Genomic DNA, 27,697 nt, shown 5'->3' on the forward strand with positions numbered 1-27,697 from the left:
GAGAAGTGACCACTCACTCAATCACCTTGCCCAACCAAGGAAGATTAGAAACAGGTCTGTAGTTAGCCAATTCTGAGGGGTCCAATGCAGGTTTCTTCAAATAAAGTCTAATAATAGCCTCCTTAAGACAAGGAGGCATCCTGCCCTCCCTCAGAGAAGCATTAATGATATTTACCAGACTATCTCTAATAATATGACTACCATATGAACTAAGCCAAGTTGGGCAAGAGTCAAGAGAGCAGATGGTGGGACATGCAGTCCGAAGCAGTTTGTCCACATCCTCCGGAGTAAAAAACTGAAAGTGATCCAATTCAATCCTACAAGAGGAGTTGCTGGACACCCCTATAACAGACTCTGCAATAACTAGAGTCTGGTTCGGCATGAATTCAAGAGGTTTTCTCTGAAAAACAGTTATTAAAGACATCACAGTGAGAGATAGATAGTTCCAAGTTCAAATTCAAGGTGGAGGGGGTGTGAACTAGCCCCCTCACAACCCTAGACAACTCAGCTGGGCGTGAATTAGTGGAAGCAATGTGGGCTTCTTCGCCACCTGCACTGCCAGAGCATAGATCTTCAAATGTGCTCTGTGTTGCAATCTGTTGGATTTGCACTGAGTCTTCCTCCACTTGCCCTCTAGTCGTCTACCTCGCTGCTTCAGCTCCCATAGTTCTTCCGAGTGCCATGGGGCTGACTTTAAAGCAGGTTGGAGAGGGCACTAAGGAGCAATTGTGTCTATTACTCTAGTAAGTTCATTATTCCATATTTGCACCAGAGCATCAACAGAATCACTAGCAGGACCAGCTTGAAACCCTTCCAAGGCTTCTTGGAATCCTATTGAATCCAACAACATGGTCCTGAAATGGATATTGAAATTCTCCACCAACAACAACCTGGGCCACTCCAAGGCCAACTCTACAACCAGGTTTGTCAGCTCAGTTAGGGACTCTGTTGGACAGCGGGGTGATCCCAATCTATCCTTGGTCCCTAGACTTAGGCACACACTTTCAATATAGGCCAGTTCCCTGACAGGGCTCCTGGTCAGTGAAATGGTATTCTTATAGACCATAGCCATTCCATCTCCCTGCCCACATCCTCACACCTGCTCCAATTTGTGTGAGGGTATACATGCATATGGTTTGGTCCTGTCTAGTTATTGCTCCATTTTGACTTGAAATCCATACGCTTGTTAACATGATTTTGCAGCAATCATTGCCTGTCAAGGACATTTATGTTTTGTTGGGGTACATCCCCAGCAAATGGAACCTAGCATTACATCAAGAATGGTGGATTCTCCATGCTGGAGGGAGTGGCCAAAAGGATTATAATACAGCACTGAAAAGACAAATTTACTTCTGAATTGCAACTTTAGATAACTGATATGTGTTCCTAGTCAGCATTTGAACTGGGTTGTTGCCCCCCGCCTGACCGACTAAAATGTAAAGAAGAGAAATATTCAGCAATTTGGTTGAATTTCAATGAATTGTTTAAGTTTTGAAATATATCCTCCCCCTCACACTTTTTTCTTGGCAGCTTGTACTTTAAGATGTTGGGAGCCACCTAATGGCACAGAGGGGAAGGAACTTGCCTAGCGAGCAAGAGGTTGCCAGTTGGAATCCTCGCTGGTATGTTTATATACACCTATAATATATATTGGGCAGCAGCGATATAGGAAGATGCTGAAAGGCATCATCTCATACTGCACGGGAGATGGCAATGGTAAACCCCTACCAAAGAAAACCACATGGCACTGTGCTTGCCAGGAGTCGACATCAACTCGACGGCACAACTTTACTTTATGATGTTTAACATTTATGCTTAAGAGATCTTTTCTTTTTCTTTTTCCTTCTTTCCTCTTCCACCCCCACTTTCAGTTATACACAGATATAATTGTTATCTTTGATTATGTTATATACAGGTGAAACTCGGAAAATTAGAATATCGTGCAAAAGTCCATTAATTTCAGTAATGCAAATTAAAAGGTGAAACTGATATGAGACAGACGCATTACATGCAAAGCGAGATAAGTCAAGCCTTAATTTGTTATAATTGTGATGATCATGGCGTACAGCTCATGAAAACCCCAAATCCACAATCCCAGAAAATTAGAATATTACATGGAACCAAGAAGACAAGGATTGTAGAATAGAACAATATCGGACCTCTGAAAAGTATAAGCATGCATATGTATTCAGTACTTGGTTTGGGCCCCTTTTGCAGCAATTACTGCCTCAATGCGGCGTGGCATGGATGCTATCAGCCTGTGGCACTGATGAGGTATTATGGAAGACCAGGATGCTTCATTAGTGGCCTTCAGCAATTCTGCATTGTTTGGTCTCATGTCTCTCATCCTTCTCTTGGCAATGCCCCATAGATTCTCTATGGGGTCAGGTCAGGCGAGTTTGCTGGCCAATCAAGCACAGTACACTGTATACTTTTCAGAGGTCCGATATTTTTCTATTCTACAATCCTTGTCTTCTTGGTTCCATGTAATATTCTAATTTTCTGGGATTGTGGATTTGGGGTTTTCATGAGCTGTACGCCATGATCATCACAATTATAACAAATTAAGGCTTGACTTATCTCGCTTTGCATGTAATGCGTCTGTCTCATATATCAGTTTCACCTTTTAATTTGCATTACTGAAATTAATGGACTTTTGCACGATATTCTAATTTTCCGAGTTTCACCTGTACATACTACTGTAAACTTATTTGAAATAAAAGAGAGAGAGAAATTACATTGTGGTTTGAAGGCCCTACATCACTTGTTAGAATCCAGAACACCTCAATTATATTCTTTTAAAGGTCTAGAATTCCTATTTGATGGCATAAACGTAAGCATCCTAGTAGCAGGACACCAATATTGGAACATTATAAAGATGTTTCCTATGTGTGTGTTTTTGCCTATTTGAGTATTTTTGTCAGGCTGTTTTCCACATTTCAAGTTAATTATTCCAGAATAAAATGAACACTGTGCACTGTAACCTACCAGCTGTGATTCACTTTCATTATGCAGCGTTTTCAACTTCGAATTGAAGGAGCTCCTGACACCATAGGTGGAACTGGGGGGGGCAGGCAGGGCACGTGCCCTAGGCGCCACTGAGGTGTGGGCGCCACTCCAGTTCCTGCCACCCCAACCCCATTGCCCACCTGCCCAGCCCCAGGGCCCCTCAGCCACTTGCCTCCAGCTCCATCCTAGGATCGGCAAGGCCTGCAAACTGCAGAGCTCTCTCCCCGCCTCTCAGCTGATCGGAGGGTGGGCGGGGCTTCCAGAGAGGCCTCGGAGTAGGCCTCCCTGAAGCCTGAACCCGGCAGGCCCCAGCAAGCCAGGTAGGAGGCTGGCAGAGCTCCCTGCAGCAGACCAGACCATCCAGCACAGCTTTTGCAAGGTAGGCTGTGAATTCCTTTCTGTGGTTACCCCCCACCCCGTATATAGGGATCTGCTTGCCATAGGGCTTTGATATGGGTGGTGGGGCAAGACTGAGAAGTCTCTGAATATTTAATTTAAAACAGACTGGAAAATGTGCTGGCTTTAAAAACAAAAACTATCTTAAAAGGCCTGCAAGTGGCTTGTTTCATGGCAGGAAATCACAAAAACTTCTGGAACAAATATTTATTTATTTATTCATTCATTCATTCATAAATGCACTTATGTTCAAGTTGTTTTGCAACCCAGAAGGTCTGAGGGAGAACTGTGAAGCATGTGTTGTGCTTTTATTTTATTTTATTTTTCTTGTGTGTGAACTGCTCTCCAATAACTTGCAGGGACTTCAGGGTAAATCTGGCCAACATGTGAATGCAGCACCTCCATTCCAGAGGAGATGTGTGTTAAAGGGCTTTAAAAGCCTTGTGTGAAAAACCTCCTGGAATCAAACTTGACTGAATTTGTTCAAGAATTCTGAGAAAACAAACATAGGCTCACCCTGCATGGTTGAAAGTCTCCTTTGCTAATCTGCAGCGAGGGGGTCATTTTAATAATTAGCGTTGCTAGTGTGTTCTAGGCATTAAAAGTAGCACAAATATATAGTACTCAATGTATATCACTATATATTGTGAAGTGTGTATGTGTGTATTCAGTGAAATGTATTTCCAGGCAGCATACTTATTTTGAAATATCAGACTTAAATCCTTGGGGCCCTGGACTTTGAGGGGCTGGGGGCCCATTTTAAAATCTCATCTTGGCCCATTCCAACCTTGCTATGCCCCTGGCGGTCACTACACATGGGTTTCTGCACAACACCTGCACAGAAGAAACTTCCATGTAGAAAATGTGTCTCTTGTAAATTGACCCTGAATTTTCAATCCATGACTGGGATATTTGAAAGTTAGAGTCAATCATAAAAGAACAGCACACTGCTTGTGACAGGAAGGGGCAAATGACAATGATTTCTTAGTCTGGCAGGGGCTGGTTTTGGCCCTGGCAGAACTTGTCTGTCTGCTCCTGTTGCAAATGGCAAATGAATGTATCCTCCTCCCTCCTGGTGTCAAAGTAAGCACTGGTGTGGTGAATGCACATATACCCCATCATGAGCCAACAGTCATTATAAGACAAAAGGCTGGCAGGAATCATTCACTGGTTTATACACCCCACCACCACCACTACCTTTTTTCTTCCCCTATTTTGATAGTGGAAATTTGGGCAGGTGATCCTGTAGGACAAAGTCATGTTTTTAAAAAAGAATGAGATGAGACAGAGAAAATGACACTTGGAATCCTCGCATAACTCCTGACTGTTGTTCTAAGCCTTTAACAGAGATGGCTCGTGTTTTCAGGTTTTGATCAACAACCATGTCTAGATGGTACAGTGTTCCTTTTAACAAGGATTTCCAGATATTGTTGACTACAAGTCCCATCATTCCTGTCTGGACAGGGGCGCAATTTCAGTGCTTGCCCTAGGCGCTATTTTCCCTAGTTACGCCTGTGCCTGACACACAATCACTGCAAACCAACTAAACTTCCAAATGACTTTTTTAAGGCATAAAAGATATTCAAAGATATTAAAACAAGTTACATATTTCCCCAAATATGTAATTTTCCTTTTCACAAATAAAACATCAACTCATTTTCTAACTTTACAATTTAAAAACAATGAATGATCAGGGGAGGACCTATATTACAAGGGGAGAAATATGGCAGGTTTTGGGGAGAAGGTTTTTTGTTGTTTTTTTAAACTTCTTGGAAAATTTAATGGATAATTAACACAAGAATAAAAGATTGAACCACAAGGATCCAGCAACATATGCACTAGCATAGTGAACCAGCCTAAAACTGTGTGTCTTGAATCATTTCCTGGTTAGCAGAACAGGACTCTTAATGTACCAACAGACCCTAGATGGGGCTGCACCATGGAAAATGCTCTACCAATTCTCCAATTCTTTGTTGCTTTTAGGAAAAGACAAATTTCAAATGACTTCTTCAATGCATAAAAGATGTTCAAAGATAGTAAAACAAGTTACATATTTCCCCACAAAACATGTAAGCTAAAACAAAACTGAGCCAATGTTACGGTGTGACACATCACCCTCAGTGCTCCACTTAGAATGCCAGTTGAAGGCACTTAATTACAGAGCTGAGCAATGAAAGCAGCAAAGAGATAATACATTTGATTGTTTTTGTCTATTTGTCAAATCTTCTGTATCTGGACAGTTTGCAACAACATGAGGGAGGAGAGAGCAGAGAAGATATTAAGGGTAAAATAAATGTGATATTATTCATCATATTCGTATTCGGATATGAAGGGTTTTCACAGGTCATGGGTAGGGGGGAATGGTGGGTGGATGGGGGTAGGGGGGAAGGCAAGGTCCAAGTCACCTTCCCCCCAGATAATGGTGTGCCGCCCCTTCGCGCGGGCTGCCGTGCGCCCACATGATCCATGCTGCTCGGAGGAGCCTGGATCTCTGGAGGCTGGGACATTTTGCCCTGGCCTCCGGGTATCCCAGAATGCACTGTGCAATGAGCGCGGTGCACTGGGGAATACCCCCATGAGACAGGAGCTCTATGATCTCAGTATCTAGGTTGCACAAATTCAATTCGTCTGGGCAAAGCCGTCAAGTCAAATGGCTTCCCCCTGGCCCGCCATTTCTGGCAGTGAGTCGGGGGGATGAGTGGCCACGCCAAGTGCAACAGCTGCTCTAGTGATCTTGGATTCTGGTGCTTCCACCCAGCCAAACCCACCCTCTAAGCCCAGCCTTTCACCGAGGCTAAGGGCATGAGCGTGCCCCTAACTCTGCAGCCGTGATCATGTGTGAGCTCAGGCTGCTTGCAGCCCAAGCACACACAGAGGGGGGCGCCTAGAGGGCCCGTCTCATGGGGGTATTCCCCCAAGGCACTGCACTTGTTGCGTGGTGCATTGTGGGATACCCGGAGGCCAGGACGCAGTGTCCTGGCCTCTGGAGATCCGCACTGTTCCAAGCAGTGCAGATCATGTAGTCACACAGTAGCACGCTCGAAGAGGAGGCATGCCATCATGGGGGGGGGGAGGCGAGTTGGACCCTGCTGCCATCCCACTGGTCGTGTGAATACCCTTAATATCTTCTGTGCAAAAGGTCTGCTCTCTCTCCTCCCTCATGTGTGGTGTAATGGTCAGAGCGTTGGAAGACCTGAGTTCAAATCCCCACTTGTCTATGAAACTCAGTGGGTGACCCTGGGCCAGTCACTTATATCTCAGCCTAACCCACCTCTCAGCGGGGTTGTGAGGATAAACAGAACCTCTGGGCAAGGAAGAGGTGCCCACACACACACACACACACACACACACACACTCAGAAAAGTCATAAATAATAAATGTATCTATGGTCTGTTTGCTGCGTTTGGTTCTCAGCTTCTGTATTTAAGTGCCGTCAGCTGACATGCTAAATGGAGCCCTGAGGATGGTGTATTACACCCAAACATTGGCTCAGGTTTGTTTTCGCTTACATGTTTTGTGGGGAAATTGGGAAGTTATTTTAATATCTTTTCATATCTTTTATGCATTAAAGAGGTCATTTCAAGTTGACCTTTGGAGCAGTGAGTGCAATGCATATTTCATTGCTGGTATATTGTATTTTATGAAAAGTCTAATCAAAAGTTGTTGTTGCTTTCTCCTCATTTAAAAATGACCGGGTAGAAAATGACACTTTCTCTTATTATGAGTCCCGCCGATGTGACTCTTCCATCAGCTTTTTCAGCCTTGCAAACAAAGACGATCTGTTGGCTAGAAACCGGTTGCCTAAGTCCCTTTCTGTGCTGCTAGGCTGATTGCCTGTCTCAAGTGAACTACTACTACTACTACTACTACTCTCCCTCACAGGAGATTCCTGTTGATTGGCACTTTCCTGCAGCTGTGCAACTCTACATGGAGTCTCATCTCCATCCTCCACTGTGGTAGTCACATTGCTGTCCATGTCAATTTTGTCTGATTCATTAGCTCGGTCATAACTACAGTCTCTGACTTCCAAGACGGGTGAAGGAAACGCTCTTTCTCTGTCATTCCGTTGCATGGTGGGACTCCAGGAAATGCTACTATCACGCTCAATATTGCCTTGGATTTCAAGGTCTTTGTCACTTTCACTGTCTATTGTGATGACAAGTGGAGAAGAGAATGGAGAGTTGCCCGTATGGCTTTTTGGTGTGTTTTCCTCCCTTTCCCTCTTCTTTGTATGGTGTCTCACGTCGGTGGCGTTTCCTTCATCAATAATCTCCACAGTTGGGCTTCTCGACCTTTTCTTCCCCTTTTTGTGTTGAATCTCCGTTTCTGGTTGCCCAGCCACAAAACTAGCTGTCTTTTTGTAAGAGTCTCTGTAGTTGAGCAAAGGTGTCTGAAGAGCCCTTTCTTCCTTGGCAGAAGAAGCGTCTTCATTTCCTCTGGGTGTGCTGCTCTCCAAGTGATGAGACTTGTACTTCCTTTTCCCTCGAAGCTTTTCAGCTCTTGTTCCCTCAGACTCACTAGAAAGAGTTCTAGCTCTGCTATTGGGTTGCCTTCTTGGTTCATAACCATCTGGGCTTCTATTTCTATGGTAACAGCTATGTTTTTTACATTGGTAACCATCTCTGAAGTAATCTTTGCTCTGTGATTCTCTTATCTTGGACTCACCGCTGCGGGATCTTGGTCCGCTTCGATCCCTAGACATACCACTCTCGCTACTTGGAGAGCGTGTTTGACTTTTGCGAGACAGACTCTTGTCTCTAGTTCTTGACTTCTTTTTGTTCTTCCTATGTTTGCGTCTGCTGCGATCTCTCTTCCTTTCTCGTTTTTCCCGGCTATGATGCTTTCTCTTTCTTTTAAGGCCATGCCGCTCTCTACTGTGAGAATCTTGCACATCAGATTTCCTTTTTTTAGATAATCTGTGGCCATAAGCATCAAACCTGTGATACCGGATGGGCTGTACTTCTTTCACTTCTCCACGTTTGCCCCCATCAGCTGATGCCTCAGACTCAGAGTCTGAAGACAGCTCCACAAGTTCTGGTGTCCTCTCCACTCGTGGTTTCACATAGCCAACAACAGCACAGTTGTTAGAGGAATCGTCGCCACTGGCACCATTGGTCTCTGCACTTGCTGGTAACTGCCTTTGAGGCTCAGTGGTGTGTGCAGAGGGCCCTTCATCACTGTTCTCTGAAGTGCCCAAAGCAGCAGATATGGCAGCACGAGCCTGCTCTGAGCTGGAGTAGGAAGGGCCTGGTGTTTCATCATCCCAAGGAGCCTGGCCAGTACCAACTGTGAAGGGATTACAATCTGCTGGTTGGGAATCTGCCCCGTCTGGAGAGATCGTAATAATGGAGGATCCCAAACGACTTCCTTCTTCATACGAAGGAGCAGGACACTCATAGTTTGCGTGCTGATCATATGCCTCTATATTAAAAGGGCACCTGGCAAAGCTGATAAACCCATGCACGAAGTGTTCTGTGCAATGGAGCAAGTAAGGTTTTAACATTTTAGCAAGTGCTTGGCTCTCCATATCATGTCTAACCACATGTCTCATGATGATACGTTGCACAAACCTGACTAGAGAGCTGAGAGTGCCCAACAAGACAGTAAGTTCACGCGTTAGCCATGGGACCAGCCTCTGAAGAGAGGCAGAATTCCTGCAAAGAAATTCAGCCGAGGTGTCTCTATAACGTCCTCCATCTCCAATGCTCCTAACGTGAATACCAGAGCGATACAGAGCTCTTCGGAAACGAATGATCTCCTGTTCTTGAATCTGTGGCCTAGGTTGGCCTTCCAAGCTAGCCTCTCGCCTTGACACAAGGCGTCTGAGCATTTCGACATCTCTTTGCCATGTTGGCTGACCTGGCAGTCCTTCCAGCAATACCCCGTCATCTGGAACAGGCACTGGTCTTCTAGATGAGGACGTTCTTTGAGGATTCATTGTTGTGCAGGGTTCCCTCATTAGTGTAGCCTGGTAATAGGATCGCCTCCCATGAGGCGATGCATCAGCTGATGTTGGCTGATGCGGCCTGTTTGGGCCAGACCTGGCTGATGAGTCATCTGTCTCCGATGCCATATTCTGCAAATAAAGAGAGAAACATCAGCGTACACTTGATTTAATTCCTGCTGATCAAAACCAGTGCTAAGTTAGCACTTTTCTACAGAGCTCGACTTTGAATCAGTGCTGCGTCTTTACTGTGTCCCAACTAGGCATGGGAAATCCTTATGAAAAGTGCTTTACAACATTTTCCAACACTCTAAATAGATCATGAATTCTGGTTTGGATATTACCATATGTATTTGGGTTTTATCTTAACCCTGTTAGAGAGCAATAGTGCAAGTCAGACAGAAAGATAGGCACGTATATGGACATACTCTCTTGCACTTCCATCGAAGCACAACCCCCTCCCCCAAAAAAACCAACAACGTTAATTTCAACTTTAAAACTGCCCAATCTTCCTACTATTCTATTGGCATCCATTCATGTAGTACTGCTTCAAAAAATTAATCTGTGAAGCAATTAACTTTTGAATGAAGTGGTAATTAATAGAACCTGAAGTTGTTCTGCAGAAAAATATAGTCATAAACATTTTCCATTTCAGAAAATGTTTTGCTCCACATGGTACACTGTGTACAAATATTAGCTGCTTGGAAGAAGACGCAAATCATTTAACATGAGGCCTGAAATCCTATCCACATATACAAGTCCTCTTGAACTGGGATTTACTTCTGGGTTAACAAGCATAGAACTGACTGGAAATACAGTAGGACACGCAAAAACCATGCTTTGATTTCATTCCAAGTTAGGGGCCTTTTCAGACAATCTCTGACTTGCCACAATAAATGCACGTTACACAATTGTTACATAGGATTCCACATTCATTTATTCCTCAAGACAATGAATGTTGCAGGAATCAGGGGCGTAATAATGCTGGAGTGGGCCCAGAGACAAAATTTTAAAATGGGCCCCTCGCTGATACACACACACTCTTCACAATAGTCATGTTTCTTGCCTCTGGGGGGCCCCTCGAGGCATGGGGGCCCCCAGGCAGCCGCCTCCCCTTGCCTTGATAGTAGTTACGCCCCTGGCAGGAATATTGCAGTTTTCCAGCACTGGCACTGCTAGGAAATATGATCCCCCTTGATCTAGCTCATCCAAATGCTAGGAGAAGGATCCACAACTGGAATAGGCCCCCACTGGAATGATAAGCAGTTTTTCTCCACTGCTAGAAATCTGGATGGGGGGTCCTGGAAGTGTGCAGGGTACAGGGGCCCTTAAGGCTGTCAGATCTTCCATCAGAGCTGTGCACAGGTATTTGTCAGAAAACCGGAGAGCTAGTTTCAGGGACGTAACGAGGCTGGAGTGGGCCCAGAGACAAAATTTTAAAATGGGCCCCTCACTGATACACACACACTCACTTCACATGTGACTTGCCTCTGGGGGGCCCGTCGAGGCGTAGGGGCCCCCAGGCAGCCGCCTCCCCTTGCCTAATGGTAGTTACGCCCCTGGCTAGTGTAAATATAGTGGCACTGGCGACTGAGAGTGTTGGCCTTGGACCAGGGAAACTTGGGTTCAGAATTTAAATATCTACTCCATCATGAACCTCTGCGCATGGGGAAATCTTGTCTGAGTTACACACTCTCTGCCTAACCCACCACACAGGGCTGTTGCAAGGGCAATCATGGAATACAAACTTATTTATAACGGTTATAATTTTAGAACACCAGAGAGAAATGACTCCTCTCATTCCAGCGCTGCTCTACATGCCATTCAGGACCAAGGTACTACTTCCCTTCAGATTTGCTTAGTGGCCAATAAGTTGAAATGATCCCATCTCAAGAAAAAACATCTGGTAATTTGCTTTCAGTTGCTTGCCCAAGAGTGCTTATTGCTTGCCCAGTAAGTAAGCGATTGGCAGTTGGAAAGCAACTTTGAAAAAAAAAACACCCATCATCTGAATTACAGCTCCCATCATCTCCTCATGGGGATGATGGGAACTGTAGTTCAGCAACAGCTGGGGAGCCAAGGTTGCCTCCCCTGTCAAAAAGGCTACTGTTATATAAGAAAAAACAAAAGACTCCAGCACAGTTGAGCATATGCTTGGATGGGCTGGGGCGGGCAGGCTGTCCTGATCAAGCCCTGAACAGCTGATGCTAACCAGAAAGGGAAGGGAGCGCACACAGTCCCTGGGGTAAAAGTGTTTCCCCTCCCTCAGGCAAGAACTTTCGAAGGGCTCCTTCTCTGGCTGACCACTTTGAAGCCAAAGCAGCTCCAGGAGGGGGCCCGAAATTTTCGGCTGGACTGGAGCAAGCACGGCTCCCTCTCGCCCCACTTTCACCGTTGCGCCAAGAGCTGCTCAGGCTGTCAAGACGGAGGCGGTCCCTCCCCAGGCAATGGAAAGTGTCCCCAGAGGAGGGACGAAATGAGGTCTGGAGATGCGCGCCGTGTGGCCCCCGCTTCCCTCGACCCCACCCTCCACAGGTCAGCATGGCTGGGTGGCCCCTTATCCCACGCGGCGGCACGTGCCAAAAAGCAGAGTCACAGTGACGCCCCCTCTGGGGTAACCACGAAGAAAGAAAGGGGCTTCGCCCTGCTTTGGTTTTCGGGCTTGGGGGGGGGGCAGCCTCGCAACGCACCCAGTCAGGAAGAAGACTCAAGCCCCCAAAGGCTAGGAGGGAAGTTAGCTGCTGCTGCTGCTCCAAGAGGCGGAAAAAGGCGCGCAGCAACAGCAGCCACACACGGACAGGCAGGCAGGCAGGCAGCCGTGCGCACCACGCAGGGGGCTCGTCTCGCGCCTCTCCAGACTCCGCAGAGACCGCAGCCAGCTCGAGGGGCGGCGGGGACCGGACAACAAGGCGCCAGCTGTTGCTTCGGCCGCTGCGGACGAGTCCCTGGCGGAGCGAGCAAGGCGAGCGAGCAACAGTCGCTGGCACCAGAGATCGGAACCGTTGAGTGTTTGCTTCGGAGTGAGCGAGGGCCGTTGGGTAGAACGCCCCTCGAGCTGGCTGCGGTCTCTGCGGAGTCTGGAGAGGCGCGAGACGAGCCCCCTGCGTGGTGCGCACGGCTGCCTGCCTGCCTGCCTGTCCGTGTGTGGCTGCTGTTGCTGCGCGCCTTTTTCCGCCTCTTGGAGCAGCAGCAGCAGCTAACTTCCCTCCTAGCCTTTGGGGGCTTGAGTCTTCTTCCTGACTGGGTGCGTTGCGAGGCTGCCCCCCCCCCAAGCCCGAAAACCAAAGCAGGGCGAAGCCCCTTTCTTTCTTCGTGGTTACCCCAGAGGGGGCGTCACTGTGACTCTGCTTTTTGGCACGTGCCGCCGCGTGGGATAAGGGGCCACCCAGCCATGCTGACCTGTGGAGGGTGGGGTCGAGGGAAGCGGGGGCCACACGGCGCGCATCTCCAGACCTCATTTCGTCCCTCCTCTGGGGACACTTTCCATTGCCTGGGGAGGGACCGCCTCCGTCTTGACAGCCTGAGCAGCTCTTGGCGCAATGGTGAAAGTGGGGCGAGAGAGAGCCGTGCTTGCTCCAGTCCAGCCGAAAATATCCTGCCCGCTCCTGGAGCTGCTTTGGCTTCAAAGTGGTCAGCCAGAGAAGGAGCCCTTCGAAAGTTCTTGCCTGAGGGAGGGGAAACACTTTTACCGCAGACTGTGTGCGCTCCCTTCCCTTTCTGGTTAGCATCAGCTGTTCAGGGCTTGATCAGGACAGCCTGCCCGCCCCAGCCCATCCAAGCATATGCTCAACTGTGCTGGAGTCTTTTAGCCTTCATGACAGGGGAGGCAACCTTGGCTCCCCAGCTGTTGCTGAACTACAGTTCCCATCATCCCCATGAGGAGATGATGGGAGCTGTAATTCAGATGATGGGTGTTTTTTTTTCAAAGTTGCTTTCCAACTGCCAATCACTTACTTACCGGGCAAGCAATAAGCACTCTTGGGCAAGCAACTGAAAGCAAATTACCAGATGTTTTTTCTTGAGATGGGATCATTTCAACTTATTGGCCACTAAGCAAATCTGAAGGGAAGTAGTACCTTGGTCGTGAATGGCATGTAGAGCAGCGCTGGAATGAGAGGAGTTATTCTCTCTGGTGTTCTAAAATTATAACCGTTATGAATAAGTTTGTATTCTGTGATTGCCCTTGCAACAGCCCTGTGTGGTGGGTTAGGCAGAGAGTGTGTAACTCAGCCAAGATTTCCCCATGCGCAGAGCTTCATGGAGTAGGGATTTGAATTCTGAACCCAAGTTTCCCTGGTCCAAGGCCAACACTCTCATTCGCCACTATATTTACACTAGCTCTCCGGTTTTCTGACAAATACCTGTGCACAGCTCTGATGGAAGATCTGACAGCCTTAAGGGACCCTGTACCCTGCACACTTCCAGGACCCCCCATCCAGATTTCTAGCAGTGGAGAAAAACTGCTTATCATTCCAGTGGGGGCCTATTCCAGTTGTGGATCCTTCTCCTAGCATTTGGATGAGCTAGATCAAGGGAGATCACATTTCATAGCAGTGCCAGTGCTGGGAAACTGCAATATTCCTGCAGCATTCATTGTCTTGAGGAATAAATGAATGTGGAATCCTATGTAGCAATTGTGTAACGTGCATTTATTGTGGCAAGTCAGAGATTGTCTGAAAAGGCCCCTAACTTGGAATGAAATCAAAGCATGGTTTTTGCGTGTCCTACTGTATTTCCAGTCAGTTCTATGCTTGTTAACCCAGAAGTAAATCCCAGTTCAAGAGGACTTGTATATGTGGATAGGATTTCAGGCCTCATGTTAAATGATTTGCGTCTTCTTCCAAGCAGCTAATATTTGTACACAGTGTACCATGTGGAGCAAAACATTTTCTGAAATGGAAAATGTTTATGACTATATTTTTCTGCAGAACAACTTCAGGTTCTATTAATTACCACTTCATTCAAAAGTTAATTGCTTCACAGATTAATTTTTTGAAGCAGTACTACATGAATGGATGCCAATAGAATAGTAGGAAGATTGGGCAGTTTTAAAGTTGAAATTAACGTTGTTGGTTTTTTTGGGGGGAGGGGGTTGTGCTTCGGTGGAAGTGCAAGAGAGTATGTCCATATACGTGCCTATCTTTCTGTCTGACTTGCACTATTGCTCTCTAACAGGGTTAAGATAAAACCCAAATACATATGGTAATATCCAAACCAGAATTCATGATCTATTTAGAGTGGGAAAATGTTGTAAAGCACTTTTCATAAGGCTTTCCCATGCCTAGTTGGGACACAGTAAAGACGCAGCACTGATTCAAAGTCGAGCTCTGTAGAAAAGTGCTAACTTAGCACTGGTTTTGATCGGCAGGAATTAAATCAAGTGTACGCTGATGTTTCTCTCTTTATTTGCAGAATATGGCTTCGGAGACAGATGACTCATCAGCCAGGTCTGGCCCAAACAGGCCGCATCAGCCAACATCAGCTGATGCATCACCTCATGGGAGGCGATCCTATTACCAGGCTACACTAATGAGGGAACCCTGCACAACAATGAATCCTCAAAGAACGTCCTCATCTAGAAGACCAGTGCCTGTTCCAGATGATGGGGTATTGCTGGAAGGACTGCCAGGTCAACCAACATGGCAAAGAGATGTCGAAATGCTCAGACGCCTTGTGTCAAGGCGAGAGGCTAGCTTGGAAGGCCGACCTAGGCCACAGATTCAAGAACAGGAGATCATTCGTTTCCGAAGAGCTCTGTATCGCTCTGGTATTCATGTTAGGAGCATTGGAGATGGAGGACGTTATAGAGACACCTCAGCTGAATTTCTTTGCAGGAATTCTGCCTCTCTTCAGAGGCTGGTCCCATGGCTAACGCGTGAACTTACTGTCTTGTTGGGCACTCTCAGCTCTCTAGTCAGGTTTGTGCAACGTATCATCATGAGACATGTGGTTAGACATGATATGGAGAGCCAAGCACTTGCTAAAATGTTAAAACCTTACTTGCTCCATTGCACAGAACACTTCGTGCATGGGTTTATCAGCTTTGCCAGGTGCCCTTTTAATATAGAGGCATATGATCAGCACGCAAACTATGAGTGTCCTGCTCCTTCGTATGAAGAAGGAAGTCGTTTGGGATCCTCCATTATTACGATCTCTCCAGATGGGGCAGATTCCCAACCAGCAGATTGTAATCCCTTCACAGTTGGTACTGGCCAGGCTCCTTGGGATGATGAAACACCAGGCCCTTCCTACTCCAGCTCAGAGCAGGCTCGTGCTGCCATATCTGCTGCTTTGGGCACTTCAGAGAACGGTGATGAAGGGCCCTCTGCACACACCACTGAGCCTCAAAGGCAGTTACCAGCAAGTGCAGAGACCAATGGTGCCAGTGGCGACGATTCCTCTAACAACTGTGCTGTTGTTGGCTATGTGAAACCACGAGTGGAGAGGACACCAGAACTTGTGGAGCTGTCTTCAGACTCTGAGTCTGAGGCATCAGCTGATGGGGGCAAACGTGGAGAAGTGAAAGAAGTACAGCCCATCCGGTATCACAGGTTTGATGCTTATGGCCACAGATTATCTAAAAAAAGGAAATCTGATGTACAAGATTCTCACAGTAGAGAGCGGCATGGCCTTAAAAGAAAGAGAAAGCATCATAGCCGGGAAAAACGAGAAAGGAAGAGAGATCGCAGCAGACGCAAACATAGGAAGAACAAAAAGAAGTCAAGAACCAGAGACAAGAGTCTGTCTTGCAAAAGTCAAACACACTCTCCAAGTAGCGAGAGTGGTATGTCTAGGGATCGAAGCGGATCAAGATCCCGCAGCGGTGAGTCCAGGAAAAGAGAATCACAGAGCAAAGATTACTTCAGAGATGGTTACCAATGTAAAAAACATAGCTGTTACCATAGAAATAGAAGCCCAGATGGTTATGAACCAAGAAGGCAACCCAATAGCAGAGCTAGAACTCTTTCTAGTGAGTCTGAGGGAACAAGAGCTGAAAAGCCTAGAGGGAAAAGGAAGTACAAGTCTCATCACTTGGAGAGCAGCACACCCAGAGGAAATGAAGACGCTTCTTCTGCCAAGGAAGAAAGGGCTCTTCAGACACCTTTGCTCAACTACAGAGACTCTTACAAAAAGACAGCTAGTTTTGTGGCTGGGCAACCAGAAACGGAGATTCAACACAAAAAGGGGAAGAAAAGGTCGAGAAGCCCAACTGTGGAGATTATTGATGAAGGAAACGCCACCGATGCGAGACACCATACAAAGAAGAGGGAAAGGGAGGAAAACACACCAAAAAGCCTTACGGGTAGTTCTCCATTCTCTTCTCCACTTGTCATTACAATAGACAGCGACAGTGACAAAGACCTTGAAATCCAAGGCAATATTGAGCGTGATAGTAACATTTCCTGGAGTCCCACCATGCAACGGAATGACAGAGAAAGAGAGTTTCCTTCACCCGTCTTGGAAGTCAGAGACTGTAGTTATGACCGAGCTAATGAATCAGACAAAATTGACATGGACAGCAATGTGACTACCACAATGGAGGATGAAGATGAGACTCCACGTAGAGTTGCACAGCTGCAGGAAAGTGCCAATCAACAGGAATCTCCTGTGAGGGAGAGTAGTAGTAGTAGTAGTAGTAGTTCACTTGAGACAGGCAATCAGCCTAGCAGCACAGAAAGGGACTTAGGCAACCGGTTTCTAGCCAACAGATCGTCTTTGTTTGCAAGGCTGAAAAAGCTGATGGAAGAGTCACATCGGCGGGACTCATAATAAGAGAAAGTGTCATTTTCTACCCGGTCATTTTTAAATGAGGAGAAAGCAACAACAACTTTTGATTAGACTTTTCATAAAATACAATATACCAGCAATGAAATATGCATTGCACTCACTGCTCCAAAGGTCAACTTGAAATGACCTCTTTAATGCATAAAAGATATGAAAAGATATTAAAATAACTTCCCAATTTCCCCACAAAACATGTAAACGAAAACAAACCTGAGCCAATGTTTGGGTGTAATACACCATCCTCAGGGCTCCATTTAGCATGTCAGCTGACGGCACTTAAATACAGAAGCTGAGAACCAAACGCAGCAAACAGACCATAGATACATTTATTATTTATGACTTTTCTGAGTGTGAGTGTGTGTGTGTGTGTGTGTGTGTGTGTGTGTGGGCACCTCTTCCTTGCCCAGAGGTTCTGTTTATCCTCACAACCCCGCTGAGAGGTGGGTTAGGCTGAGATATAAGTGACTGGCCCAGGGTCACCCACTGAGTTTCATAGACAAGTGGGGATTTGAACTTGGGTCTTCCGACGCTCTGACCATTGCACCACACATGAGGGAGGAGAGAGGGCAGACCTTTTGCAGAGAAGATATTAAGGGTATTCACAGGACCAGTGGGCTGGCAGCAGGGTCCAACTCGCCTCTCCCCCCCAAGATGGATGGCGTGCCTCCTCTTTGAGCGTGCTACCACGTGCCTACATCATCTGCACTGCTTGGAAAAAAATTACATATTTGGGGAAATATGTAACTTGTTTTAATATCTTTGAACATCTTTTATGCCTTAAAAAAGTCATTTGAAGTTTGTCTTTTCCTAAAAGCAAGCCGCCTTGTGCTTTCTGTAGTAATGGAACCTTGTCCCCCGAACCTGCCATATTTATCCCCTTGTAATATAGGTCCTCCCTTGATCATTCATTGTTTTTAAATTGTAACGTTAGAAAATGAGTTGATGTTTTATTTGTGAAAAGGAAAAGCAACTGCAGGTTTAATATAATTTTGCCGTATCTTGATTTGTATCGCTCACTTTGTGTCACTAAGGATCAATAATTGCTATAAAGATGTTGTGTCCGAGTCCCTTTTAAACAGGCATTTCACAGAAGTTCCAATAAAGGCTTATGCTGACATGTTTTTAAATCCCAATGTAATCTTTGTTTTACCTGCACCACAGTTGTGAAACCTGTACGCTGAATGCTGCTAGGGAAAATTCTACCACACTCCCGAGGCTGGTTAATTAAAAGCAAAAACAAAACAAAACCCTTGATTGTTAGATCTGCAGAGGATCTAGCATAAACATTCCTCAGTAGCAGCAGGAGGCTGTGGGTTTTTTGGTATGCCCATGGTGGCTGGTAATGGGTGCTATGGGAGAACAGAATGTCACGGGGGAAATCGTGAGCTTTTAGGTCTGAGGTTGGAACCAGTAAGGGGTCCTAAAAATATTTTTTGGTGGCTGTTAGCACATTTATGCTTTTGAAAGCTCTTGAAAAACTGTGGTACTAATGGTTCATAATGTGTTGCATCACTATGATGCAACAGCCCCCTCTTTAGAAAGTCTGGTCTAAAAAGAAGTAAAAAACAAAACAAAAAGAAGCCCAAGATACCAACTACTACTCAGTGGATGTTTAGATGGTATTTATGCTTAGCACCCCAGTGGTGTCCTGTTGTGCTCTGCATTGCTGGTGCCTCTAGTTCCCTCCCTGATTTCTGGGTTTATCTTCCACTGCATCTCGACTGATCTGTACCTGTGTTATATATCTGACCCTTATTGGTTTACTTCATGCATCTGATGAATCTGGATTAGCTACACTGGGAATCGGTTCTCTGTCCAGTACAAGTTAGGTTTTGGCTTTCTCCCTCTGGGAAATTCAAGTACCAGACACACACTCAAATGTATAATGTGTTAAAAATGAGAGTGGGGGCTGGGTGGGTAATAAAGGAGCACACCTGAACAGATTAAGGCTTGGTTCCGTTCAGGTTCCATTCCTTTTTGGCTCACTCAATCCTCCTAAAAGTAATTTGGTCAGAATGAATGTGAATAAAATTATCTTATCTATAAATCCTGATCCTGCTATAGTCATGACTAAGACATAATGGATTAAATTAGTCCTGACAAACTTAAGCCCCATTACTTTCAGTGTAACTTAGTTATGGCCACATTTTTAGTTGGTTTGCAGTGATTGTGTGTCAGGAGCTCCTTCAATTCGAAGTTGAAAACACTCCATAATGAAAGTGAACCACAGCTGGTAGGTTACAGTGCAGAGTGTTCATTTTATTCTGGAATAATTAACTTGAAATGTGAAAAACATGACTTAGCCTGACAAAAATACTCAAATAGGCAAAAAACAAAACAAAACATAGGAAACATCTTTATAATGTTCCAATATTGGTGTCCTGCTACTAGGATTTTTACATTTATGCCATCAAATAGGAATTCTAGACCTTTAAAAGATTATAATTGAGGTGTTCTGGATTCTAACAAGTGATGTAGGGCCTTCAAACCACAATGTAACTTCTCTCTCTTTTATTTCAAATAAGTTTACAGTCGTATGTATATAACATAATCAAGGTTAACAATTATATATGTGGATAACTAAAAGTGGGGGTGGAAGAGGAAAGAAGGAAAAAGAAAATGAAAAGATCCCTTAAGCAGAACTTTATAATAATAATAATATTTCAAAACTTAAACAATTAATTGCAATTCAACCAAATTGCTGGATATTTCTCTTCTTTACCTTTCAGTCGGTTAGGCAGGGGGCCACAACCCAGTTCAAATGCTGACTAGGAACACATATCAGTTATCCAAAGTTGCAGTTCAGGAATAAATTTGTCCTTTCAGTGCTGTATTATAATCCTTCGGGCCACTCCCTCCAGCATGAAGAATCGACCATTCTTGATGTAATGCTAGGTTCCATTTGCTGGGGATGTACCCCAACAAAACATAAATGTCCTTGACAGGCAATGATTGCTGCAAAGTCATGTTAATAAGTGTATGGATTTCAAGTCAAAATGGAGGAATAACTGGACAGGACCAAACCATATGCATAAGTGTACCCTCACACAAATTGGAGCAGGTGTGAGGATGTGGGTAGGGAGGCTGGATGGCTATGGTCTATAAGAATACCATTTCACTTACCAGGATCTTTATCAGGGAATTGGCCTTTATTGAAAGTGTGTACCTAAGTCTAGGGACCAAGGATAGATTGGGATCACCCCGCTGGATTGTGTCCCGAAATGGACATTGAAGTTCCCCTCAAACAATAACCCAGGTCACTCCAAGGCCAACTCTGCAACCAAGTCAGTCAGCTCAGTTAGGGACTTTGTTGCCCTACATGAGCTGATGGACCTGGTTGCAGAGTTGGCCTTGGAGTGACCCGGATTATTGTTCGAGGGGAACTTCAATGTCTATTTCGAACCAAGTTGTTGGGAGCGGCTCAGGAATTCATAGTGGCCATGACGACTATCGGCCTATCCCCAGTGGTTTCACACTCTCAGTTGGGTCTTTTGCTCTGATCAGGGTGGTGTTCCATGGGTGGGGACTGCTGTCATCTCCCCACTGTCATGCACAGATCGTCATAAACCTTCATAAACCTTCAGGTACCCAATAGAGATTGTGTGTGCTCATACATTTGAATATTACAGTTATGATATAGCGTAATGAATGTCAAGGAGCACAGTGAAAAAAATGGGACTACAATTACATGTAAAGAAGACTAAACTAATGACAATGGGTACAGAATCCAGCCTCAGAACTGATAATGAAGACACTGAAGTGGTGGATAGCTTCTGCCTTTTAGGATCGACTGTCAACAGTAAAGGATACAACAGTCAAGAGAAGCCTCTCTTTTCCAGGTTCTTCAAAGCATGGTGGTTGCTGCATATAGATGTCTTCCCCGATTTGTCCATGTAGGAAGGCAACATAGTTGCCTTGTAGTTACATCCAAGTGGTCAATGTACGTCTTTCTGGCTGCTGCTATGCTGAGTAGTGTCCTGATGGAAGTGTGTTTCATGACTGGTGCAAATGTCTCATCGAAGTCTTCGCCATATATTTGGGAGTATTCTTTGGCTACTAACCTTGCCTTGTAGTGCTGTACATACCCTTCTGCATCTTGATCTTAAAGACCCATTTGCATCCTACAGTCTTTCTTCCAGCAGGTAGTTCCACAAGTGTCCATGTCTTGTTCTTGTGCAGAGATTCCATTTCTTCTTTTGCAGCTCTCCTCCATTTCTCAGCTTTGTTGGTTGGCACCTTTTCAGCATCTTGCCATGTGCAGGGTTCCTGTAACTCTACACTTCTGGTGATGAGTGAGAGTCTTTTGGGTGGAACCCCTTTGTTGGGTGTCTGTGAGCACCTCAGTTCTGGCTCAGGTTGTGCAACCCCTTCTGAACCTGGCTCTTGTTCTGGTTTGGGTTCACTGGCTGGCATGAGGTATATGAAAGTCGGCTCACCTGGTTTCTCACTCATCTGGGTCCTCAGCCCAACTTCTGGTTGGCCTTTGTCTCTCATCAAAGTACACAACATTGCAAATTTCAAGATCACCAGTTTCAACACTAAGGACTCCTCCTAGTACATATCCATAGAGGACTCCTTTCTTATTTCTGCAATTCAGCTTGTTTCTCTTTGCTTTTGGTACATATGCATATACTTCACATCCAAACACTCTGATATGCTTTAGGCTAGGCTTGTATCCAAATCACAGTTCAGATGGTGTCTTTTCTACTGCTTTGGTTGGCAATCTGTTCTGTAAATAGCTGGCAGTCATCACTGCTTCTCCCCCAAACGTGCCAAACCTGCATCTTGCAGCATGCATTTGGCCATTTCTAGTAAAGAACAATTTTTCCTCTCGGCTACCTCATTCAGTTCTGGTGTGTAAGGGGCAATAGTCTCATGTTCAATCCCCTGTTCCTTCAGGAATGTTTTCATGTCATTTGACATTTACTCACCTCCATTGTCTGACATTAGTCTCTGAGGATTTCTTCCAAATTTGTTACTGACCAGTGCAACATACTCTTCAAGCTTCTGAAACACTTGACTCTTCTCTCTTAGAGCATAAACATAAGCAAATCTTTTAAAATCATCAATAAATGTGAGTATGTCACGATTGTCACCCGTGCTATATTCTAACTGACCACAAAGATCACTGTGAATCAACTCTAGGGGGTGCTGTGACTCTTTCTCCTCTCTCTTATGAAAGTTAGGCTTCACAGCTTTAGCACGAAGGCAACAGTCACATCTGGATGCAGCCTTTCTGCATGGCGGTACTTTAAAGTCTTCAATTAATTCCCCCTTCTCAAGTTCATGCATCTCTTTAATATTACAATGAGCAAGGCGACAGTGCCAAAGTAGGTCACATGACTTGTGCTTGCACGCTGTTGCTAGAATTGCTCTTTCGTGTACAGAGTCCAATTCAAACAATCCACTCTTTCTTAGAGTTGCAATCATAATCAAATCACTTCCATTTGTAATATAACAATGCTTGTCTTTGAACTCAACTCTGCATCCTTTTCCAACGCCACATTTCACAGAAATCAAATTATTCTGCAATGACGGCACAAATAATGCATCCTTAATAATAACAGTCACACATTGACCAACTGGTAGCTTACAATGCACTTTTGCAACACCTCTCCCCTAAGCAGAAAGAGATCTACCATCTGCGAGATAAAGCAGGACTCCATCATCCTTATCCAATTCTGTAAACAGTTCAATATCTTTCAAAATATTTTCTGTTGCTCCAGAATCATTGCAGCATACATTTTTATTGGTTTCGATCATGGTATTATAACTTTTGAGCTTGGGTTTGCCCTTTATGTACTTCTGTTTATGAGAATCTCCTCTCAGTATGGAATTCTGATGGCGCCATCAGGAATCTTAACCCTCATGGTCTTTCCTTTTTGTCCTGTCTCTGCTAGCGGCAGCATTCCCAGGCTTAGCAAGGCAATTAGCATACAAATGGTTTTCACCTTTACACTGAAAACACCTTTTGTTTGTGCTGTCTGAGTGGAACACTGTAACAATATCTGCAGGAGTAGAGGGCATTTCTTGCTTTCTAAGAAAGTGTTCAACCAAACACCCAGAATAGGGATGTGCATGGAACCAGCTGGCCCGGTTCAGTTCGAGTCTGGACCAGACTTGGACCAGGCCAGGCCAGTTTGGTCCAGCACCCCCCTCAAACCACCCTCAGTTTGGTCTGGTCCTGGGGGGGTTGCAGAACCTTTTTTTAAAAAAAAAAACTCAGGAAAAAAAATTAAGGCACTTTCCTCCTCCAGGGGAGTTACTGGAGGTGGCGGGGGGGGGTGTCTGCAGAGGGGCCCCCCTGCTGGCCTCAATGCAGCCCAAACCAGCCCATTCGACCAGATCTTCAGCCCATTTGGGCCCTCCCCCCTTGGCGCGGTGGCCATTTTGGAGGCCGCCACACCTGCGCAATTGGCCTCTGAGAGGCCCGGGTCATGCCAGGCCTCTCAGAGGCCAATTGTGCAGGCACAGCGCCAAAATGGCCAAAATGGCCACCATGCCGATGGGGAATGCCTGAGCGAGCCAAAGAGCCAGCCGAATGGGCCGGTATGGGCTGCATTGAGGCCGGAAGGGGGGAGGAGAACCTCCGCGGACCACCACCACCACCCTGGCCACCTCCAGCAACTCCCCTGGAGGGGGTAGGTGCCTTTAAAAAAATTCTGAGTTTTTAAAAAAAGGTTTGTTGAACCCCTGAACAGTCCGGGAGTGTTCAGTCCAGTGTTGGAGGCCGCCAACCCTGGTGTTCACCAACCCTGGTGTTCGGTCCAGGGGATGGTTCGGTTCAACCAACAGGGGATGGTTCGGTTCGACCCCAAACTGTCAAACCGAACTGGCTCAACATCGAGCTGGTTTGCACACCCTTAACCCAAAGAGATATTTTCAATTTAAAGATGCATCTCAAACTTCAATTGCCATTTTAAGGGCTTGATAACTTTCAGGCAGTGAGTTCCAAATGAACCTCACAATTGCAGCCTCACTTTAAGATGTTTTCCCAGATCCTGGACTTGTCTTATATGCTCAGTGGGATTTTGTCTTTCATTCAGCCTTAAGTTGCAGAGCTTTTGAATGAGAAAAACGGTATCACTGGGGTCCTTGCTATTATAAAGCTCATCCAGCCTTTTCCAAGCTTCACTGGCAAATTCCATGCCCACAAAATGAGTATATAATTTTGGACTTACATGCATCCCAAGGATTCCAAGAGTTTTCTTGTTTGAAGAATCCCAAAGCTTTGCTGCATCTGCTTGTTGCTCACCAGGTCTCTGTGTGTTCTCCAGAACACTGTCAAGTCCTTGGCTCATCAGCTAGGATTTTATCTGAAATGACCAGTCGCTGTAATTTGAGCCATCCAGTTTGCGAATGCTGAGGCTAATCTGGCTGGAATCCATGCTGTCTCTTTGTTACTGTAGATATGCCTTTATCAATCCTGAGATCAGATTTGAGTCCCAAAAACCCTGGGCCCGTAACCCTGTGGAGAGTCATTACTTATACAGCAGAGTATTTCAGGAGCTAACTCCCTCCCAGTACAGCAGAATTACAGCAGAATTAACAGGGTCTCAGAGGCGACAGCTTGCAAATGATAAGCATGGAAATTCAGGTAAGGTTAAACTAATCTACTTTATTCAGAAGTACATGGTGATAGGGAATGACCTATATCGAACTTCTGGCTACATGTTGATTAGAGCAGGGGCTGAGCTATCATTGGGTGAATGGGTTCAAAGAACCTGGGCCGCGCCCAATCAGGGGCCACACTTTGCGGCCCCGACACCCCCCCCCCCCGCGCGTCTGACATCAGGCGCAGGGGGTGCTAGTTTAGCTCCTGAGCGGGGGCCACGTGGCCCTTTTGGGAGTTAAACTAAGGCTGGCGCTGCATTCCCTGCAAAGGCAAGGAAGAGCCGCTCCTGGTTGCACGCTGCGAATGCGGCACCAGCCTAAGTAGCTCCAGAAGGGGCCACGCGGCCCCTTCGGGAGTTAAACTCCACTCTCAAACGGAGCCTCAAGGCTGATGTCAGATGTGGGGGCGTGGCTAGCCCTGCGTCTGACGTCAGACACAGGGGGCGAGATCAGCGGGGCAGCCGCCGCAGCCGCACACAGACCACCGGCGGTCCCGCTCTGCCACTGGATTAGAGAGAGACCTATAGAAACATGGTGCTCAGCGAGAGAGCTAGAAGTATGCTGGGAAGAAGAAAGAAGTCACTCCCAGGAAGTTCCCTGAGTACATTCTATCAATAGAGGGATCAGAGATAAACAGGAAAGGGATCCTGTTTATCTATCCTATCTCTACTCCCAATGCCCCTAGTGGTCATTAGGGTTAATGGTTCAAAAGCTCGATGTCATCTGGAACTGGATCTCCAACAGAACCAGTTCGGCCCTCGCCTGAACCAGTTTGTTGCTGAACCTGTACATGAACCGAGGTTCATGCACATCAATAGTTATTGGCAGCCTGGGAGCAGTTTAAATTGCACTGGTGCTGCAGATGACACACACACACCCCCGCCACAGGTGCTTCATGTCCTCCCTCACATTTAGCCTGGGGAGCGAGTCTAGGCTACGGAGGAATGGAGCTGCTGGGTCAAGAGAGCTCCTGCTACCCCAGACAACCAGAGATTCCTGGATTAATGGTCTCCTATGTGGGAATCATTGGTCATGAGAACAGTTTCTTTGTTTCACAATGCTTTTTTCCTTTCACAAAGTCCTTGTAAGAAATAATCAAACTGTTATCCACACTGAAAGGTAAAAGGCTATTGCTCTTCTTACATCTTACATCTAGCATGTGAAGCTTTTTCCCCAGCAGTGTTACAGGATTTTGGAAAAATGCAGAGAGTATGATAACCGGATCTATGTGAAACGCAGTAGTTATTTTTGGCTGAAAGGAACTATCTGTTGTATCCGAAAGGAACCATCTGGGCCACTTTATCCTCATGAAAGCGTACATATAGTATGTCTGCTCTTAATGCCAAAAGGTCACTCACCCACCTTGCTGGAGTGATTACAATCAGAAGAGCAGTTTTTGTTGACAGGTATTTTAGTGGGACCATTTCCAATGGATCAAAGGTTTGAGACATTAACTGAGATAAGACCAATGATAAGCTCCACTGTTTAAGTGGCTATTTAATTTGTGAGTAGGGGTTTCATAAACACTTCACACATTTCTTAGCCATTGGAACTCCAAAAAACGGTACCAGAATGGTAACTAGAGATCTAAACTAGAATGGTAACTAGAGTACTGCTAAATGCACTTCCAAAGATGTTTTAGACAACCCCAAAGACCTTTAGCCAGTTAGGTATCTCAGAACATGTATAGTAGTAGCTGATTCTGAGATAATTCCCTCTCAGCAGTGTAGAGACTAAGGGGCCATTCACATGACCTACCAGGCAGACAGGTGGGGAGGAGGCTTCCCAAACCTTGCCTTTCGGCCAGATGATCATTGTTTGACTAGTGGGAGAACTGATTTCACTCCCACACGATCCCTGCCATTCTGTGCTGGGGTGTGCAAACAGGTTCGACCCCGAACCTGTTCAAGGTCAAGCCAGTGTGGTTTGACCGCTTGGGGTCAAACCGAACCCCCCCCCCAGTTTGGTCAGACCTCGGACCGAAACTACCTCCCCCGCAAAGGTTCGGGGGGTTCGAGATTTTTTAAAAAAGTTTTACCTCTAGCCCCTTCAGGGGGCTTCCTCTAGGCCACAGGTGGGGGGTGTCTGTGAAGGCGAGCCCTCCCCCCACCAGCCTTGGTCATAACCCCCTCTGGCCGAACCAGCCAGTTCTACAGCCCGTTTGGGCCTCCATAGATCAGTGTGGTGGCCATTTTGCTCACCACTGTGCATGGGCAAATTGCCTCCGTGAGGCCTGGCATGGCCCAGGGCCTCGCAGAGGCCATCTGCACATGCACGGAGGCCATTTAAAAAAAAAGCTGGACCGAACTGGTCCAGTCAGGTTCGAGTCCCGTCGAGACTCGAACTTAACTGGGCCAGCTGGTTCTGTGCACATCCCTACTCTGTGCATCATGGATTGCTACAAGGCCGGCAATCATTGTCCCAGCTGAATGCAGTGCACTGGGGGATTTCCGCAGTGGGAGGGCGCTCTAGGTTCTGGTCAGGCTGCGGCACTGGGTTTAGCCCCTCAGGACCACCAGGATCTGCACAGATCCTGGAGGTTCTCACGGGCAGCTGAGCCCAAGTATGATCCTGGACACGACACGATCCCGGATACACATGATCCCAGACACGATCCTGGCAGCCAGGCTACAGTGCTGGGTTTAGCACTGCAGGACCACCGGGATCTGTGCAGATCCTGGAGGTTCTTACAGGCAGCCAAGCCCAGGCCAAGCCTCCAAACCTTTTCCATTTAGCCACATGGGATTTCCTCGTTGATGGTTTTCTCTCATTAAACAATAACTTTTGTAAGAGTTTTTTGGACTCTGTCCCTATTATAACTTGAGATTGGTTATGTCGTGGTGTAGAACGTTCCAACTTTTCACTGAAAGAAGATCTAGTTCCTGAAGGAGTCTGATGTACTTCTTGCAGCACACTTTGAGAACAAATGGATACCATATTTGACTTTGT

At 46.1% G+C, this 27,697-nt stretch overlaps 3 protein-coding genes across 4 annotated transcripts in view; 1 reads left to right on the forward strand and 2 right to left on the reverse strand.

Annotated features, from left to right (window-relative positions):
* Positions 1 to 5,878: 5,878 nt before the first annotated feature.
* LOC128345919 (E3 ubiquitin-protein ligase Topors-like) lies at positions 5,879 to 12,167 on the reverse strand. The gene is made up of 2 exons (XM_053298598.1): positions 12,040 to 12,167; positions 5,879 to 9,481 (listed from the first exon to the last, which is right to left on the reverse strand). The coding sequence occupies exon 2, from the start codon at positions 9,476 to 9,478 to the stop codon at positions 7,124 to 7,126; it is 2,355 nt and encodes a 784-aa protein (XP_053154573.1). The 5' UTR covers positions 9,479 to 9,481; positions 12,040 to 12,167; the 3' UTR covers positions 5,879 to 7,123.
* A 299-nt stretch (positions 12,168 to 12,466) lies between these two features.
* LOC128343716 (E3 ubiquitin-protein ligase Topors-like) lies at positions 12,467 to 17,119 on the forward strand. The gene is made up of 2 exons (XM_053293153.1): positions 12,467 to 12,593; positions 14,762 to 17,119. Exon 2 carries the CDS (start codon positions 14,765 to 14,767, stop codon positions 17,117 to 17,119), a length of 2,355 nt encoding a protein of 784 aa, XP_053149128.1. The 5' UTR covers positions 12,467 to 12,593; positions 14,762 to 14,764.
* Positions 17,120 to 24,433: 7,314 nt separating this feature from the next.
* Positions 24,434 to 27,697, reverse strand: part of LOC128345920 (afadin- and alpha-actinin-binding protein-like) — an 88,946-nt gene continuing 85,682 nt past the window's right edge. The window contains exon 15 of one of the 2 annotated variants that reach the window (XR_008316702.1): positions 24,434 to 24,450. The gene's annotated coding sequence lies outside the window, so the exon portion shown is untranslated. Of the gene's footprint in view, positions 24,451 to 24,586; positions 24,603 to 27,697 lie in introns of those variants that run through there. The other variant, XR_008316703.1, reaches the window with a different exon arrangement.

This window comes from Hemicordylus capensis, chromosome 2 (assembly GCF_027244095.1).
Source record: "Hemicordylus capensis ecotype Gifberg chromosome 2, rHemCap1.1.pri, whole genome shotgun sequence".
NCBI classification, from domain to species: Eukaryota; Metazoa; Chordata; class Lepidosauria; order Squamata; family Cordylidae; genus Hemicordylus; species Hemicordylus capensis.

Excerpts from the sequence above, each read along its gene's own strand:
- LOC128345919 (XM_053298598.1), bottom strand. The coding sequence starts at position 9,478 with ATGGCATCGGAGACAGATGACTCATCAGCCAGGTCTGGCCCAAACAGG.
- LOC128343716 (XM_053293153.1), top strand. The coding sequence starts at position 14,765 with ATGGCTTCGGAGACAGATGACTCATCAGCCAGGTCTGGCCCAAACAGG.